Source organism: Centruroides vittatus, unplaced genomic scaffold, assembly GCF_030686945.1.
Source record: "Centruroides vittatus isolate TY-2023 unplaced genomic scaffold, ASM3068694v2 contig_538, whole genome shotgun sequence".
In the NCBI taxonomy this organism is placed as follows: Eukaryota; Metazoa; Arthropoda; class Arachnida; order Scorpiones; family Buthidae; genus Centruroides; species Centruroides vittatus.
In genome coordinates, this window is record NW_027122316.1 from 4,839 (window position 1) to 24,133 (window position 19,295).

A 19,295-nucleotide genomic window follows, 5' to 3' on the forward strand; every position below is an offset into this window, starting at 1 on the left:
AAATGTAAACACTGGAATTTCGATAAAAATACTTTACAGCAGACGTAAAGGCAGACAACGAGAATCCAATTAAAGTACAGAACAAAGAGAAAGCAGCGCAGAGTAAAAAAAAGAAAACTTTCAACGCCAACTTCAGTTCAGAAAAGTTAAACACGAAGTACATTAGACTCGTTTGCATTAATAATATACCGTACATTATTGTAAATACGTAATTGAATGGTCCGTTGAGCTGATTGGTAAAATTCCAAAGTTCGTCGTGTTGCGCTATAATTTCGTTTAGTTGAGATTTCAAATTTAGAATGTTCTTTTTCAGCACATACAAATTCTCTGATAGTTTTTCGAATGCCTTCATTACAGTAAAGTGAAACAGAATGAGAAACGTAAAGATGTATACTAAAGCACCAAGGAGTAAAGTGTAACAGATACTCATTTCAATGCTGCAGAGAAATGGTTCGTATTTGAAAGACTTTCCTTTTTCTAACGCAGGATAAAACAAAAAAACGATTATACATTCAATAAATATAGTAAAAGTAACAGTTGTAAGTACTGCAAGAATTTGTAGAGTGTTGATAGTATCGTATAACTGATGTTTAGGAAAACGATACGACTTTTCTAATTGTATTTTTGGGTTCAGTTTGACTCTTTTGATAATACTGAACATTACAGCCACGGCCAAAGTCATACTCGCAGCAGATACTCTGACAAATATGTCATATTCGAATACCGAGAGCCACGAAGAGCAAGGAGTTACGTCCGATACGTAAGGAATTGTGATACATATAAAAAGAAAGGAATGCATCCAATAAAGGCATTCAATAAATGAGATGTAAAATTTCAAAGGTATGCGGACGCGATCGTCAGTGTTTAAAAAACAGGAGCAGGGAGTAAAAAATTCCCAGCCGTAAACCGTCGAAATTAAAGTAAATGAAGAGAGAAAACACTTCAGACATATTTCCTCTCGGTGATTATCAACCGCAGGGACTTACGCTCGAGACGATTCTTATCATATTTTTTTATGTGTATTAAGCGGTATTAGTTGTTCAAAAAATAAAATTTATTGCGTAATTAAAGATAATTCTATCGTTGCTATCGCTGTCTTACAAGAAAGTAGTTGAAATACTCCTGTGTCAATTTGCCACAATTATTAGCGACTTATCACCTTTTACAAGCATTTTAACTTCTATAATGTGGTTCGTCTCACGACAAAGATTTTAATAAATAGATTTAAGAGAATAGACATTAATTGACAACCTTGCCCAAAACGTAGCACAGATTTCAGTTTTTATATTAACCTGGCGATCGATAGTACCTATCAAAAGCACAAGTACCGCTGTACGTAAACTCACTGCCAGTATATACGAAATATTCTGAAAATTCAGTTAAGCGTTTTCGCATTCTTGGATCTCATCGATATGTTTACATTCGCTCGACGATTGCACGTAAGATCGTACGGATAGTTTGTTACGGATCATCTCTAAACCAATGCACAAAAGTTTGATTTTTCGACGAAATTCTATAACACCAAAACTTATAACTCGAAGTTCGAATTCTTTTCTTTTCGACCGATCCCAATTAACCAGTTCTGCCGTATTGGCAACGGCTACGTTAAAAATACGTCACATTAACAACGAAATTACCGGAAAGCAAAGACATATTCGGTGCGTAAAAAGTCTTCGTTCAAATAACTATATGTGAGTGCATCACATAAATATAATTAATAAAGAAAAGTATGAGAAGTTTCCGCGAGCATCGTCGAAATTCCCGACGTAGACGCAGAGCCTAAAAGCTCGAAATATATCTTCTGTTGCAGATTTATGACAGATCTTACACTTAAAAATTTCTAAATACTCTTCCTGAACAAGTGTGATAAGTGCGAGCAAATTTATAAATCTGTATCGATTACATAAAGCAATTAATAATCGATAGTAATGACGTTTATGGGACGTCAGCTGTTTTAATCGTAATACTTTGGTATCCAAACTAAATGAAAGCGCTCAAATACCACTTTCCTGTATATTAATCGATATAATTATTGATTAGTTTGTTCTAAAAATAGATCAATCGATGTAAATGTATACGCAGCAATTTTCTACGTTAAAACTTTATCACTACCCACTGATGAGGCCGAATAGTGTTGACGAAATTCGTGTCATATTTATTAAGTTAAATAATGATAAAAACAATTGAATTGAAAATAATTATTCGAGAGAAATCGTTGCAATACACAAAATAGATTGTAATCTGCAGTACCTTGAATAGCGAATGGCAGATTGAATGTGTGTTTTCCAGTTACGAGATTTCTGCCCACTTCCTTACATAAGTATCGATTTATTGTTCCACTTTACTCGCACACGTGTGATTTGTGGGTGGAAGAGTATTAATATTAAATTATATAATGCGTCTAGTAAATAAATTTATTTAATTATTTTAATTTAACATAAAAATTTATAATAATATAATTAAGTTGATTGATGTTTACATCGTGTCTTAATGATATCGTTAAGCTTGACAGCTCAGTGCTAATGTACACGATAAAATTTTACAAAAGGCAGTTCGATAATACATTAAGTTATATTAAATCATAATGCTATTAGTCGATGTATACTTAAGCTAATTGAAAAACATATGCGAAGCTAATTTTATTTTGTTAATTTGTATACAGGAAAATAAAGTAATTCATGAAAGAATAAGAAACTAAAACTCGAGTTTCTGTATAGTAATGCTTTAATAAATTAAACAGTCAAGAAAATAAATGCATTCGAATATTTATATAAATGATCACAATTTAGAAAATACCAATAATAGTGCAACGCGTACCTATGTATTATGCTTGTTCAATGTAGGAATTATTATTTTATTACACAGTTTGCAGCAACAGGAACAGCGCTCTTATTTAAATTTGTGTAAACTGTTGAAATATCTATGTGCGTAGGTTTCAGATCGAAACAGTCATACGCGAAAAAAATGTAGTCGCATTTCATGGAATTCTTATTCACCCTTAACAGAATAGATAAAATTACTGAACACTACAGTAGTACGTTTTTTCCTTTGCTGTTATCCAACAAATATGCTTAGTGATTTACAATGTGATTTCGGATATGTTTGGTGTGTGTAACGCATAAATACAGTTAAATTTCTCTCGTACAGTCTTACCGGGAGGCACCTGCGCCTTTGCAGATCGAGTTAAGAAAAGCAAGGGTTATTTAAAAATAGCAATTAATAATTTTAAAACTTTTATTAACAGTATATTTTATTTTCAGTTTTTACAAATAAACTTTTGTTTGTTTTAAAATATTATTATTTACAAAAATATTAAGGGTAGGGAATAGTATTTAAGCAAACTGTAGTTAAGTTCTACTCTCAAAATATGACACGTGACACTGCATTATCTTTTTATTCTCTTGACCTCATTTACCAAAATTTAATAGCATCGATGTTTTTCATATACAAGCCACCATGCCAAAATTTTCGTTTCTTTGTTTTTGATAATCCGGAGATATTAAGCAAAATAGATGTCAACATACGCACACACGCATACACACATATTCATACATATCGTTATAATTTTATTTTGTTTTGTTTTAACATTATTTTTCTGATTTAAGAGGTTACAAAACATGGAGATCTGCAAAAAACTCCAAGGTATAAATGTGACACAATTAGAATACTTTTTTTGGTTATGCGTACAGTACGCATCGAATGGTTTAAGAATATGCGAAAAATAATAATAATAAATAGTAGCTAGTGTATTGTATTTCGGTGCTACATTGACCACGCTACGTCATTGGGTGCTTAATCTTAAATAAAATGTAATTATAATTTTATCACGTTTATCTATGTTTTTCCAGCAAAAAGTTTTTAACATTTAATTGTACACTACTATATAATTGACTAAGGATTTTTCGTTTGTCGATAATACGAAATACAACTAGCAAAAATGCGAAATGTAGAAATACTTAAGCAAATGGCTGCCACGGGGCATGCATAAAAAAAGTATGAGTACTGCTGCTCTGAATCAATGTAGTGAAGTCGGTTCGTTAAGTTTTATGTAACCTACGCAATTTCTTCTAATAAACATAAGTTATTCGAGTGCAACGAACATAAAAATGTCTTTCGATTGTGGGTCTCAAAAATTGCATGGCCTCCGGATTGAGGGAAAAAATTGTTACGGCCTTGCTTGTTACAATTTTGACCAATAATATAACTACGTAACTTATATTTGAAACAAAATCTTATAAGTATTTTTGTAATTTTTTATAATGCGCACAATTTTCCACGAATTCACCACTCACATTGACATTTTCTCGCAAATTTATTACTGTCTTTCAATTACAATCTCTATATGCTTTCTATCGGACAATATGTTGGTATACATATTGTCCGATAGAAAGCATATAGAGATTGTAACGTCATTCGACGACGACGTGTGCTTCAAAACGACGACGACGTGTGCTGCATAACGACGACGACGTGTGCTGCAAAACGACATTCGGTCACACTACTATTTCGAAACTATAGTCACAGTGTGACGTATTTCCCGAAAACTTTCGAATTCCGAACAGTCCGACGACGACATTTTTTGTTTTGTTTCGTTTTCGGTAACATTTTATAAGATAATTACGCTCTTATTTCCTTCGACCGGTGCATTCTTTACAAGTTTTTAACAGAAAAGACGTAAAATCATCGTTACGCTATTTCTTACGACGTTACGAACTGTAAACATGATTGAAATGTCACGCGCAAATAATCCTCGGTATCTAATTATACGAAATTAAAAGCTTATTGAATATTTGTAGTAAAGACTTAAATAATTTATCGTAGAAATTTCGAGGTAATAAGTGACGCGCTTGATGCGACGTAATACTCGACTAACAATACTTTACAATTGTTTTATTTTATATTGTTTGTAATAATAAATGATTTTTATTGTTGTTTCTTTCAGGAAAGTTTTTAGATGAATTTTGTTTCGGCAAGTGAAACGGAAGTAAGTAATACTTTGTTTTTGTTTATATAATTAATATTAAGTATAAATTCTAATAGAGCATCGACCCGAAACATATTTATGTCTTCAAGTTGAGATATTTATACAAATTATTGTCGAATTAAATTAGCGAGATTGATTTATGTACAGATTTTTGTTAGATTCGAGCTTATTTTCGTTCAAATTAAGATAATAACTCTCAAATTATTAAAATAAAGATTTAACAAAATGGGCAATAATTTACACAAGAATCAGTTAAATAAATAATCTTAGTTTTCTTAATACATTTTATGAACTGTACATTATAATATTTTACGCAAAGTACTTTAATTCCGAGATTTCTTCTGTAACAATAAATATGCAACATCTTAATTATATAATCGATACATGAAGCGAAATTCTGCCAAATATACATAAAATAAGCAATGCTTTAATAATTATGCTTTTGTGTCCTTAATTATAGCTTAAATTTATTTTTGTATACTAAGTACAGTACATTTATCAATTAACAGGACTTATTATACTGGAAAATTATGAATGCAGATATTTAGTCTTACTGATCAGAAATAATATTTTTTATTTAGTTTACTTGGTGAACTAAATAAAAAATATTATTTCTGATCAGTAAGACTAAATATCTGAATCCATAATTTTTCAGTATAATAAGTCCTGTTAATTGATAAATGTACTTAGTATACAAAGATAAATTTAAGCTAAGCAATGTTTTATTCAGTTAAATCTAATTTTAGTATAGAAGTCAAATAAAACAGTTAAAGGAACACTATCGCCAGGGTCAGTGTCATCAGTAATTTATAATTTAAGCATAAACAATTATGTAAGTTATCATCTTTTCTCTTATAAAACTTTTTTCAAATTTTTACAAAAATATTACTTTCAGGTTAACGACTTTCAAATTAAGATTTAACTTGGACAATTTTTTTCCTTACGCCAGACAGTAGAATCACGATAAGTAGCATGATTTTTACATTTTTTTTTTAATTTTCAATCGCAATATTTAATTTAAAAGTTATAAGAAGTAATAATCGAGTTTTTTCTAATTCCAATTAGTATATAAGCTTGAATTTTACTAATATTTTACATTTTAATTTCATATAACATTCAGTCGATATACTTTTTAATAACTATATAAATACAAACATATATCGTTAATATTTGCCGCTATGATTACATGAAACACGTAATCGATACATTAGTTAATAACTTCTTTAAAAATATTAACAGAAACAGAAACAGGAAATGTATTGTATTAATTTGAGAAAGATCGTGGTAGTATGATTAAGTAAACATTTTTCATTAAGTGGTTAGTAACCAAAGCTGCTCAGCAGTGGCGTGCCGTCATTGGAAGCCGTTGAAGCGCCGCTTCCACTTTTTAATGACCTTTCCTTGTAGTTTTGAAAATATAAATTTCCATATTTGACGTACTTTGAATTAATTAAAATTAATATTTTATTATAACCGCATTATGTATCTTATTACAAATTTCTACACTATGTGTGAAAAAAACGATCAGATTGCTATTGTATATTCGAATATCAGTGGCGGAATGGAAGCGCTTACGAGACAGCTTACACGCCGAGAATAACTGAATGGTGTAAAGCAGCCAGAGGGCATTGGCGCATGCGCTTTACAGAGCACCAACCTCAGTCGGTTTAGCTGGTGGAAGCTACACACGCGTAACGCTTCCAACGATTCTATTCGTTAGCCAATGGGTAGGAAGCTATCTGAATAAGTTAATTGTTTAAGATTTAAAAAGTAAAGAGTATTCAATGTTATATTTATGTACGTTTTTTTGCAAAGTCATATTTAATTATAACTATTTTTTAATTATACTGTAATTATATTGACAGATTTTCAGACAAAATCTTTAGAATTTTTATCACTTTTACATGTTAATAATTTTAATATGAAAAACAATTTTTCCAAGCGTGTTTTAATTCTTTAAATTAAGTAAATTTTATGGGAAAGTTTTTGATTTGTCTAAATTACGTAGCGAATCGCAATATTTATATTCGTGTCCGGACTTAATTGACAAGTAACTCTTAGACATAAAAAGTATTATAATTATTGTCAATCCGAAGAAAGACGTACTAAAAGAATTATATGATTTAATATCGTTGATATTTACGGTACCATCTACCAGTGAGTCTGTCGAGCGCAGTTTTTCGACCACGAAGCAAATTCATGCATTGGCCAGGAACACTCGGTCGGAGGAAAAATTGTTGTCCCCAACGTTGCTTTCGATAGAAAAAGAGCTTTCAAATACGTTGATGGAGTCGACGACCGGCGACTTTTAGGATAAAGTAATTAACGACTTGTCGGAAAAATCGCCGAATCGAATTTGTTCATAGAAAAATTAATAAAACAAGTTTTTTCTATCATTGTTTGTATCGTATCAATTTGTATTATGTATGTATTATTTGTATTTTAGAACTAAAATACATAAATTGTTTATTTTTGTCATTTTCAGTATTTGTTTTAAACTTTTATGGAAATGTCAAGTACCGGACAGGTCCGACCCGTCACGAAAGACGCAAAAAACGGTTAATTTAAAGGAAAATTTATTAGTTTAAAAAAACATAGGTAAAAGACGTTTGTAGTCGGACACCCATTGTTTATATTAGACTGCCAGGCAGAATCCGTAAATCGCGGAAAGAAGTCGTCCTACGATCGGTGGAAAATCGAATTCGTCTTCGATTTCGACTTTTCTCCCGCTTTAGGTAAGAGTCTCGTTACGTTTAGTAACCAGGGACCGACCACTCGAGAAGCGTGATTGAGGGAGAATGACCAATTAAATGGACGAAAGAAAGAACGGAGATTGATATAATCTCTCCGACAATCGAAGACACCTGGCACTCAGTTAACGTTCCGAATAACCAAAACGCCGTGTATCACCGCACACACACACACACACAAAAAAAAACAGTTTCTCATCTATTGTGCACTCCGTAACACGTGCCACTTCGGACTTAGACCGTGTCCCCGACGCCAACAGAGGAAGTTTCCCCGTGCTCTACAGACTTGTCAACTCCATTGTCCGGGGCTGCTCCTGTGGGTGTCTCCGCGAAGACACCCAGAGAAGCAGCGACCATCTCTCTGTCCAAATTTAGACTGGAAACTTCCCGTGACCGGTCAACAGTTGTGTTCCTAACCAATCACAACTTACTGGAGTTTGGCCATCCTCAGGCAAGAAGGCGTAGATTGTCCAACCTACCGTACTACGATTCTAGCTCTTCGATCGACCATCAAAAAACCACATCGACGCTCACGATGTCCGAACGGCTGATTGTTTTAAAGCAAACTATTTCGTACATAGTATATGTTTATTTTATGTTTCTTTTTTGCCGTTTTTTGTCAGGTACTGTACGTCTCTTCCGCCACAACGTACGTACGAATGGACCCTAGCTCCCTCATACACACAACTCTAGGTTGTCCCTGCTACGCCACAAGGCACTACAGGGTACGATAGAGAGTATGCCTGAATCATAGGAAGCAGTCGGACGTCTAGCTACAACCAGGTGTCTTGGACTCTTTTCGTCGGACCTGAAGGGAAGCAAATTCGAACATACTAAATCGAGCATACGTCTGTTTTGGTGCAGGCTGGCCTGCACATAAGACTCTAAATGACAAATAAGTTACGATAAAAAATAAAAAAAACGTAGTCGCTTCCAAAAAAACTTTTGGTGGATCACCATTTATTTCCTTAAAACGTTCCATTAGAATAAAAACTTCTGGACGACCCGACCTCTCTTTGTAGGCTTCACAGCCGCCAAAGAAAATTCTATAAAACAGGAAAAAATCCAATTAAAATTATAATAATTTTTCAAAAGTCGGAATTGGTGATCTTACGACATCTTAGGTTGCATCCGAGTTACCTTTCGCTTTGTTTTTAAGACGACGGGGATGCTATCGTCGACTCGTCCAATCGGCTGAATGTCCACTCAAAACTTTGACGGATTGGTCAGCCGGGTCCCCTTACTAAGAAGAGGGCCCGTCCCAGTGAAATACTTGGGCTTATAGACTGATCACAGTCGCCATCAAATCCTTTAGTCTCAATAGGTTTCCTTTACTCGCTGCTAGCGATCGAACTACTTGCTTGGGTGGCTGGGACCAGTCGACGTCGTCGACTGTTCTGCGAAAGTCCTCAGTGAAAAGACAATCGAGTACGTAGAGTCTCGCGTCTCCGCGAAGACACCCGCAGGAGCAGTGACCATCTCCCTGTCCAAATTTAGACTGGAAGTGGGGAAACCTTTCGTGACCGGTCAACAGTTGGGTCACTAACCAATCACAACTTACTGGAGTTTGGCCAACCTCAGGCAAGAAGGCGTAGGTTGTCCTACCTACCGTACTATGATTCCAGCTCTCTTGCGAGTATTTCATTGACCGTTGCAGTAGAGTACCTTTTATGTAAGAAGCCGATAAATCGACCACCCTTGTTACAAATGAGCCCTGTGCCACGGCTTTGGCCAGGAGATCGGCACGCTCGTTGCCTGGGATTCCGTTGTGTCCCCGGACCCATCGTAGGTCAACTTGCCGTTCATGCCTAGCCCTCAGTACACTACCTCTGATCTCCAGTACCATACGATCACGGTGGTACCCGTCGCTTAAAGCCTGAAGCGACGACTGGCTGTCGGAGTAAACCGTGATTGGCGTAGATCCTGGATGCCTTAAGATCCACTGGGACGCCTCATCAAGGGCCACCAGTTCCACCTGAAACACGGAAGCCTCCTCATTCAGTCTGACCATAAACCCTAGGCCATCACTAGTCTGAATGAACCCTAGGCCAGAGATAGTGAACCTATCGCACGCGTGCCCAAAGTGGCACGTAAGATAAATCATCTGGCACGTAATGTATCATATGATTTCTGTCCTTTTCAATCATCCTTTCTGTTTATCATCCTTTTTTCAATCAGATTTTTTACATTTATTCGAATTAAAGCGTATTCGTTTAATTTTTTTAAATATCATTATTTAAAGTCTAAGACTTTGGCACGCATTAACATCTTTAAAGCTAAGTATGCTTACAATATAGCACGCGGACTCAAAAAAAGTTTGCCATCCCTGCCCTCGGTCATCACTGACGCACAATTAACTGACTGCCTCTGGAAGTCGGCTTCTTACAGAAATACAGCTTCCTTGTCATCAAATGTCACGGCACGCCACTGCTGCTCAGAATGCTAATGTCGAACTTCACAGCAGAAATTTATACGAATAAACGTTTCTTTGAACTACTACTAAAACTAATGAAATAAAATAAATAGTGACGCATGAATATGTATTCTGTTTGTTTGATAATTTGAGTAACGTAGATATTCAAGTTTTAACCCTGATCAGTAGTATTCACAGGTGTAATTGAATACACGTGTACGTTGATCCCAACTAAATTTCTCGAATTTCTAGCATTATGTTCAATACCGTATATAATGAATGCACTATATATCTAAAAATAAAAAATATGAAAAAGGTAAGAGAACAATTTACAGAATCGATAACACGTCGTAAATTGCTGACTTTCTGATGGTCTACCTATTATGTTTTTTATTGCTTCATTTCATACAAAGAAAACATTTTATGTCTAAACTATGAACAAAGAATTTTGATGGTTTCTATAATATTTTAAGCGATATTAATTTTTAATATCAGGTGATCGAATTCTGCCTACCACCACGACTGTATCACATAAAAAAAAATTTTAAAAATATTTATTTTTAATAATTTAACAAAGCTAACTGTTAGATGTTTAAATATTTTATAAAATGTTTGACATATATGTAGGTAGAAAAACAAATAAATAAATAAATAAATAAAATTCCGAGCAGCAGCATTTGAAAAGTAATTAATGTAGAGGGAATGTTTTTCTCCAGAGTAGAGACAGATGGTACTCGTACCACTTTCTCTTACGACATTGTCTCGGCAGACTTCTCCCCACTGGCAGAATTCGTACATTTTTTTTTTTTTTTTTTGTGAAGACTTTTGTCATTTATCTAACTCAATCTACAAAATTATGATCTTCCGCTGTTAACAGGCGTGTTACGATGAGATTTCTGCTGCAAATACAAAACACGGGAAAAGAAAATTAAGAAAATTCAAGGCTTAAAAAAAATTATTTTATATAATTGTAATGGAAAAAGTATTCTTTGAGAATTTGAATTGTTCACCAAATACTTCTACTATAAAAGTTCAGATGAAAAATGACAATTAATATTATTCATTAATAATAACATTAGAAAACAAATTAAGTAACTTTATCCACCAGAGTAAAGTTACCTGGTGCAAAAAGTAAACACGTGTCAACGACATCCGCTTTTCGATGACTGTTTCTTATATTTACTGTTACTGTTTTGTTTGTAAGTTTAGCAATAATCCTCCAGCACGGCTGGCTCCTACCATCCCCGGTTTCGGCGTTCCATTTTAGAAATATCTCGATGGAACCGTTTCCAGTCTTCATCACCCAAATTTTATCAAAATATGTCGAGGTGAAAATGGAGATTACGAATACTTCGAGCACATGGCAATCCATTACTTAGTGACACCTCACTAGCTCTGACACTATAAATCCACAGATCTCTGTTCCAGGAATCTTCTTCTCTAGTGCTTCCGATAAACGCCAAGCATCTAATTTTTCAAGCTTTAGTTCTGAATCTAAGATTCTTTTTATTTCCTAAGCTTTAAAGAGTTTACTTATTTTAGATCCCACAAAAGTATTTTTCTTTAATGTCGCCATTTTCAAATTCAGAAAAACTTCCCGAAAGAAAAGTAATTCGCTTCCATCTATTTTACAGACTCCCAAAATTTTTCGTTAATCCAACTTCGGTGGTCTCGAACCCGAATTAATGGCAGCAGCACATATTTTACATTTGTCTGCCCAATTATATAAATTTTTTCTATTTTCCTAAACAGTAACGAACGTTGTTGTTTCTCGAATGTTCCACGGACACAAAAAGCAACGATTTTTTCTACATCCTTCTTGTAATGCTTTAAGCGTTAATAAATGTTAGTGATTGCGACGTGACAGTTTAACAAATAATTGTCATTTGAAGTCGTCTTTCAAAATAAAAATACTTTTTCGAGTAATTAAGTTTTATGTTTCGACGCATTCTTTATATTTAAAAGACCGGAAAATATGGAATTCAGAGAACTTCCCATCTGAAATGTTTCAATGAAGAATTCAATAAAATATCAACGTTTAAATTATAAAAAAAATTCACAAAATTATCAAATTTCGTTAGAAAAATTACCTTTACTGGAAACTTTTTTGTAATTTTAAAGTAATTTCTGCAAGAGAGGCACAGCGATTCTTTACCGAATCGTTTCATAAAATTCAAAATCTGAAAAGTTATTAATGTCTATTAACGTATTATAACTACACGGAAACGTAATACACGATTTACTACATAAACATATATTTTAAATACATCAAACCTTTAATTTCTGTTCCAATTTGAGATCGCAGTCAGCAAATCTTCCGATGTCTTGAAAAGACGTTTGCATCTGAAAAAAGAAATGTAACTGTTAAAAAATCTGCAAATGTAAACACTGGAATTTCGATAAAAATACTTTACAGCAGACGTAAAGGCAGACAACGAGAATCCAATTAAAGTACAGAACAAAGAGAAAGCAGCGCAGAGTAAAAAAAAGAAAACTTTCAACGCCAACTTCAGTTCAGAAAAGTTAAACACGAAGTACATTAGACTCGTTTGCATTAATAATATACCGTACATTATTGTAAATACGTAATTGAATGGTCCGTTGAGCTGATTGGTAAAATTCCAAAGTTCGTCGTGTTGCGCTATAATTTCGTTCAGGTGAGATTTCAAATTTGGAATGTTCTTTTTCAGCTCATACAAATTCTCTGATAGTTTTTCGAATGTCGTTATTAGAGTAAAGTGAAACAGAATGAAAAACGTAAAGATGTATACTAAAGCACCAAGGAGTAAAGTGTAACAAATACTCATTTCAATGCTGCAGACAAATGGTTCGTATTTGAAGGACTTTCCTTTTTCTAACGCAGGATAAAACAAAAAAACGATTATACATTCAGTGAATATAGTAAAAGTAACAGTTGTAAGTACTGCAAGAAGTTGTATACTATTGATAGTATCGTATAACTGATGTTTGGGAAAACGATACGACTTTTCTAATTGTATTTTTGGGTTCAGTTTGACTCTTTTGATAATACTGAACATTACAGCCACGGCCAAAGTCATACTCGCAGCAGATACTCTGACAAATATGTCATATTCGACTACCGAGAGCCACGAAAAGCAAGGAGTTACGTCCGATACGTAAGGAATTGTGATACATATAAAAAGAAAGAAATGCATCCAATAAAGGCATTCAATAAATGAGATGTAAAATTTCAAAGGTATGCGGACGCGATCGTCAGTGTTTAAAAAACAGGAGCAGGGAGAAAAAAATTCCCAGTTGTAAACTGTCGAAATTGAAGTAAATGAAGAGAGAAAACACTTCAGACATATTTCCTCTCGGTGATTATCAGCCGCAGGGATTACGCTCGAGACGATTCTTATCATATTTTTTTATGTGTGTTAAGCGGTATTAACCGTTCAAAAAATAAAACTTATCGTGTAATTAAAGATAATTCTATCGTTGCTATCGCTGTCTTACAAGAAAGTAATTGAAATACTCCTGTGTCAATTTGCCACAATTATTAGCGACTTGTCACCTTTTATAAGCATTTTAACTTCGATAATGTGGTTCGTCACACCACAAAGATTTTAATAAATATATTTAAGAAAATATAAATTTAATTGACAACCTTGCCCAAAACGTAGCACAGATTTCAGTTTTTACATTAACATGGCGATCGATAGTACCTATCAAAAGCACAAGTACCGCTGTACGTAAACTCACAGCCAGTATATACGGAATATTCTGAAAATTCAGTTAAGCGTTTTCGCATTCTTGGATCTCATCGATATGTTTACATTCGCTCGACGATTGCACGTAAGATCGTACGGATAGTTTGTTACGGATCATCTCTAAACAAATGCACAAAAGTTTGATTTTTCGCCGAAATTCTATTACACAAAACCCTATAACTCGAAGTTCGAAGATTTTTCTTTTCGACCGATCCCAATTAACTAGTTCTGCCGTATTGGCAACGGCTACTTTAAAAATACGTCACATTAACAACGAAATTACCGGAAAGCGAAGACATATTCGGTGCGTAAAAAGTCTTCTTTCAAATAACCATAAGTGAATGCATCACATAAATATAATTAATAAAGAAAATGAAAAGTATGAGAAGTTTTTGCCAGTATCGGCGAAATTCTCGACGTAGACGCAGAGCCTAAGAGCTCGAAATGTATCTTCTGTTGTAGATTTATAACAGAACTTGCACTTAAAAATTTCTTAATACTCTTCCTTGGGAAGTATGTTAAGTGCGAGCAAACCTATAAATCTGTATCGATTACGTAAAGCAATTAATAGTCGTCAGTAATGACCTTTATGTGTCGTCAGCTATTTTAATCCTAATAGTTTGGTATGCAGACTAAATGAAAGCACTCAAATACCACTTTCGTCTATATTAATTGATATAATTATTGACTAAGTGAGAGCTCTAATTGGTTCTAAAAATAAATTAATCGATGTAAATGAATACGCAGTAATTTCGAAATTAAAACTTTTTCACTATTCACCGATGAGGTTGAATAGTGTTGACAAAATGCAATCGAATAAAAAAGAAAAAGAAAGAAATTCGTTCATTTCTCAACTGTTCGTGTGGTTAATTCCTGGAAACCGGGGCAGACGGCGCTTTTACTGGAAGACTCCATTCTGAATTTTACTTATTTGACGAATAATTTTTAGAATTATTGTTATATGTCTGAATCAGTTTTATAAATAGATAACCGATACCGCTACCTGATTTTATTTTGTGTGTCTGGAAACGTTGGCGTACTTCGCTTTCTAATCAAAAATGTCGCAATTAATTTTATGTCGAACCAGGAATAAAAGCGAATAATAATTTTTAATTTGTGTCGTTGATTTTATTGATTTGGCTCACTTAATACTCCAGTTTAAAAAGTATGTTAACGACGTCTTCCGGTGTAAATTCTTCGATGGTAAATATAACAGAGGAAATACGTTTGCAGCGATTTCTTTAGGTGTACTTCAATTTCGATGGTTTTCTGCCGGGAGTTTTTTAAGGGTGACTTATGAATATCGAACAGCGACGCTTTCTTGAACAAACCATTGAACATTTACATCTCATTTACTGAATGCGTCTAATGGAACATTTTGTGGGGCCCGAGCGATACTCGTGCTCACCTGTTAGAAATTTAATAAAAGCGTCAAATTATAATATGGAGCTTTGATTCTAACGCTTGTAAAAACTGGAAGATGTAAAAAAAACGGGAAAGAATAAAATTGTCAGTCAAGTAAGCAGAGAAGTTTTAAATTTCCTTAAAATAAAATTTTGTGCAGAGTCGAAAAGTTGAATATTTTTATGGGAATCGACGTTAAAAAACACCGACTCGAGAGTCTTAAGTCGTGTATTTTTCTGCCGACTACCAAACCGGGTTATACATACAATGAATGCTCACATTGTACTTAGGGCCCGACACGTTCGGGACAGAAATTGCGCGACGAACTCCCGAAACGCCTACTCGAATGCGATTTTGGATCCAATTACATGATTTAGATTCACCCGATGGCGGCCTTACAAATTACTAAATCATCAGATTCAACATTAATTATAGCTTCATATTTATAAAATAATTTGTTAAACTTGTAAAATGTAAAGTTTAAAAGTCTGGGCAAGTATCGCGTTTTCCGATGCAACAGCGAGGCATAGAAAAGTCCCATCCGTATACCATCGACATTGATGCGAATGACAAACATATCTCTTTCTTTGTCGGTCTTACAGTTATAAAAATCCTTAACGTATTTATGGATTACAACTATAAATTTTAACAAAATAATAATAACTAAATCAAAAGTAATCAGTCGTGGTTACGTGCGCTGTACATAAAGCGAATTGTAGACTGGAATATATGTAATATAGTACAGCAAAGTGAGTGCCAGCTTGGGTTATAGGTTTGTTGCTCACTGCCTTATACAAGTACGATTAATTGTTCTGCTTTACCTGGATACACTCGATTTGTAGATAGACTACTATTTTAAATTTAATTTTATCATGCATTGCTACAAATTATTTTAATATTATAAGAATTCGTAAAATGCATTACAAAGGTGTAGTAAAGAATGATGTGAGCCATCCATGCCGTTAGAATTGACAGATGCACACGATTTATTTTTACAAAAGTCACTTTGCGTATATCAGTTTTATAGTCGCCTGATTATGCCACCCCTCTTTACCGCGAGGCGTCTAACAGAATCTATTTTTTCTCTTTAAATTGTAAAATTTTTGGCTTCGCTTCAAAAGTTATTATCACATCTTTGTTTTCTTTATTTTTTCTACTTTTAAACAGTGTAAAATATTTTCTTATTGACACAAATGCTTTATTTGTGTCCAATTTAATGTAATTTGATACGTAAAACGCAGAAAATAAACATATCAAATTTCAACTCGCCGTAATTTCTCTCGTGTTTCACCGATCGCCATCGGGTTTGTTTGTAAATGGGGAAGAAATATGACAGTTTCAAGTGAAGTCAGTACAAATTTAGTAATACTGCGAAAAAATTTGACAATATACCTTGCTATACCCCCTATCGCGAAAGTCAATAAACGTTGATTGTTTTATGATCCTATTTTCGAATGCTTCTTTCTGACTCGTAAATCGACCAATTGACGAAGTTATTATTTTGTTTTACTTATATGAATGTTGTATTTAAAATTTAACAGATATATTCTTTATATTTGTACACACGAATTTTATTTTTAATATTGAATATGATATAGTCGTGTGTTAGGCTTAACTCGATCATCTAATATAAAACTTAACATCGCTCAAAATATTATTCAATTCATCAAAATTCTTTGTTGATAGTATAGATATTAATGTTTTCTGTGCATGAAATGAAGCAATCAAAAAAATAATGTGTGGACTATCGAAAATTCGGCAATTTACGACATGATGTCAAATGCGTAAATTCATCTATTTATAACTAAACATATTCTCGAAATTTCACCAAAAATTGCATTTGCAACAATACCTATATGAAATTTTTACGCAAGAAAAAAAAATTGTACAATTAGCGCAATTTGTATTAAAGATATAAATTTTAAAAATTTTTGTCGCTGTTATTTCTCGCGCGGACAAACGCGATTTCTCGCAGAGTATAATAAGACAACACTGAGTTTAGTAATAAATCTCGATATCTCGGTTCAAAATCAGGCGAAAATAAATTTTTTTTAGTGAAAAAAAAAATAAAATTGTTGAGAGAAAAGCATTGATAGCGAAAAAGATTCTCGCGATGGTCGCGATCGACGATAGCGATTATCGCGAACCCGTTTTTTTCCCGATTGTTTACTACTGCGCATAGTCGCGTGGAAGCTTGTTAGAAGCCAGCACTTTTTGGATTGTTTTTCTGAGTATACTCGGTGCGCAATAAAAATGTTATTTATTGCATTTTTTCAGTTCGAAAAGATTGGAAAACTTAAATTTTTTGAAATTTTTTGAAAAATTTCATGAAAAATGCCACGAAAATAACCACCACAGGGCTTCTCACAGAAGCCAAGCGATCATACAACGTATATTTACAATCAAGTACAGTACATTAAATTTTAATAGTCTTAGTGGATACTCACTTAAGTAAATTGGGACATCATTTATACTAATTGTCTTATTTTATATATCTAATGCATATGCAACAACTAGTAATTTATGTATTTACTTTACGTAACTCGGACGTTAGTAGTGAAGTTATAGTAAAGAATTTTTACAAGACATCACAAAAGAATGCTAATTTTATTCGATTAGTACATTACACAAAATAAAAACAGTTTTTTAGAATATAATAAACCGAGATTTCAGTTCAACTAAAACAATTATAAATTGAAGAAAATAAAACAAATGTTTATAATAATTCTTATATATTGAAAAGTATTACGGTAATATAAACGTGTTTCATTTTTACGCGTTAACTTTCTTGAATTATTATATAATTAAGCATTATGCATCTACAGAAATAACTTGCTGCTGTGAATTCGTATAAAATAATACAATACTTTGGCCTACTTTGCAGACAGAAACAACGCATATCTAAAACAAATTGATTCACGCTTCAGAAAACTATGGTCTTCCATTGACCGAAACTTTTATTACCGAACACCGGTGGGTGATTGTGGGTTCGCTGCTGACAAACCAGCTGACCGCATTCGATTTCTGTGTAGTTCTGAACTCGCTTTCTGTGTTTAACGCACTAGTTTCTCTTAAAACTTTCTTTCGGTAGGCTGCTCCCCACAGGCAGATCGTACATTTTTTGTGATGAATTTTATCATCGATCCAATTAAATCTACAAAATTGTGATCTTTCGCTGTTAACAAGCGTGTTAAGATAAAATGTCTGATGCAAAAAGAAAGGACGGGAAAGAAAAATTAATAATATCAGATCAGGATGATCAAAGTTTCTTTTTTTTTCTATTTTACAGTCATACGATTTCAGAAACAAACAGAGTGACTAGGCTATAGCCAGAGCTGGCATGACATACACGTAAAAAGATTTGTTTTGAAATGTCATGCCAATTATAACTGCCTACCTTGCTCCGTCGATCAATATTCAACTCGCGCCGTATAACAAATAAAAATAAAAATATATTTAAAAAATAATAGACTCGAAAATTTTGTATAAATTAATGAAAATTTGCCGTCCTTGCCATTCGTCGTCTTGTGCGAATGCTCAGTTTGCCCATTCGGTAGCGGCCGCCCTGGCAATAGCCAAGGGCAGATGTTACCAAACTTTTTTCACAGAGGACCGCATAACTGAAAGAATGACGAGCGCGTTCCGCACAACCATTTTGTTTAATACAGTATACTGAATACACAAAAAATAAAGAAACCCAACATATTTATTTACCAATACACAAACACGATGGCTTCGGCAAGCTGGTAACGGCTTTTCTTAGAAACTTCATTGCAGAAACTTACACAAAACGCGTTCTAATATACAAAGTCGCAAAAAGTCGCCGATTTTTTTTATTTCACTGATTTTCCTAAATTTCCTAAAATTTTTGGCATTTTTACTTACATATACTTTAATTTTTTCTACATATAGGAAGTTTATTTACGGTCTATTCGTACGATATTTCCATATAAATAATTATGTTTTAGCTCATTTGTGGCACAGTGAGGCAACGGGCCAAAGTTTGGTGACTC

General features: G+C 33.6%; 1 protein-coding gene across 1 annotated transcript; it reads right to left on the reverse strand.

Annotated features, from left to right (window-relative positions):
- Positions 1-9,013: 9,013 nt before the first annotated feature.
- LOC136978431 (uncharacterized) lies at positions 9,014-9,745 on the reverse strand. The gene has a single exon (XM_067274130.1). The coding sequence runs from the start codon at positions 9,743-9,745 to the stop codon at positions 9,014-9,016; it is 732 nt and encodes a 243-aa protein (XP_067130231.1).
- Positions 9,746-19,295: the final 9,550 nt, after the last annotated feature.

Excerpts from the sequence above, each read along its gene's own strand:
- LOC136978431 (XM_067274130.1), bottom strand. The coding sequence starts at position 9,745 with ATGGTCAGACTGAATGAGGAGGCTTCCGTGTTTCAGGTGGAACTGGTG.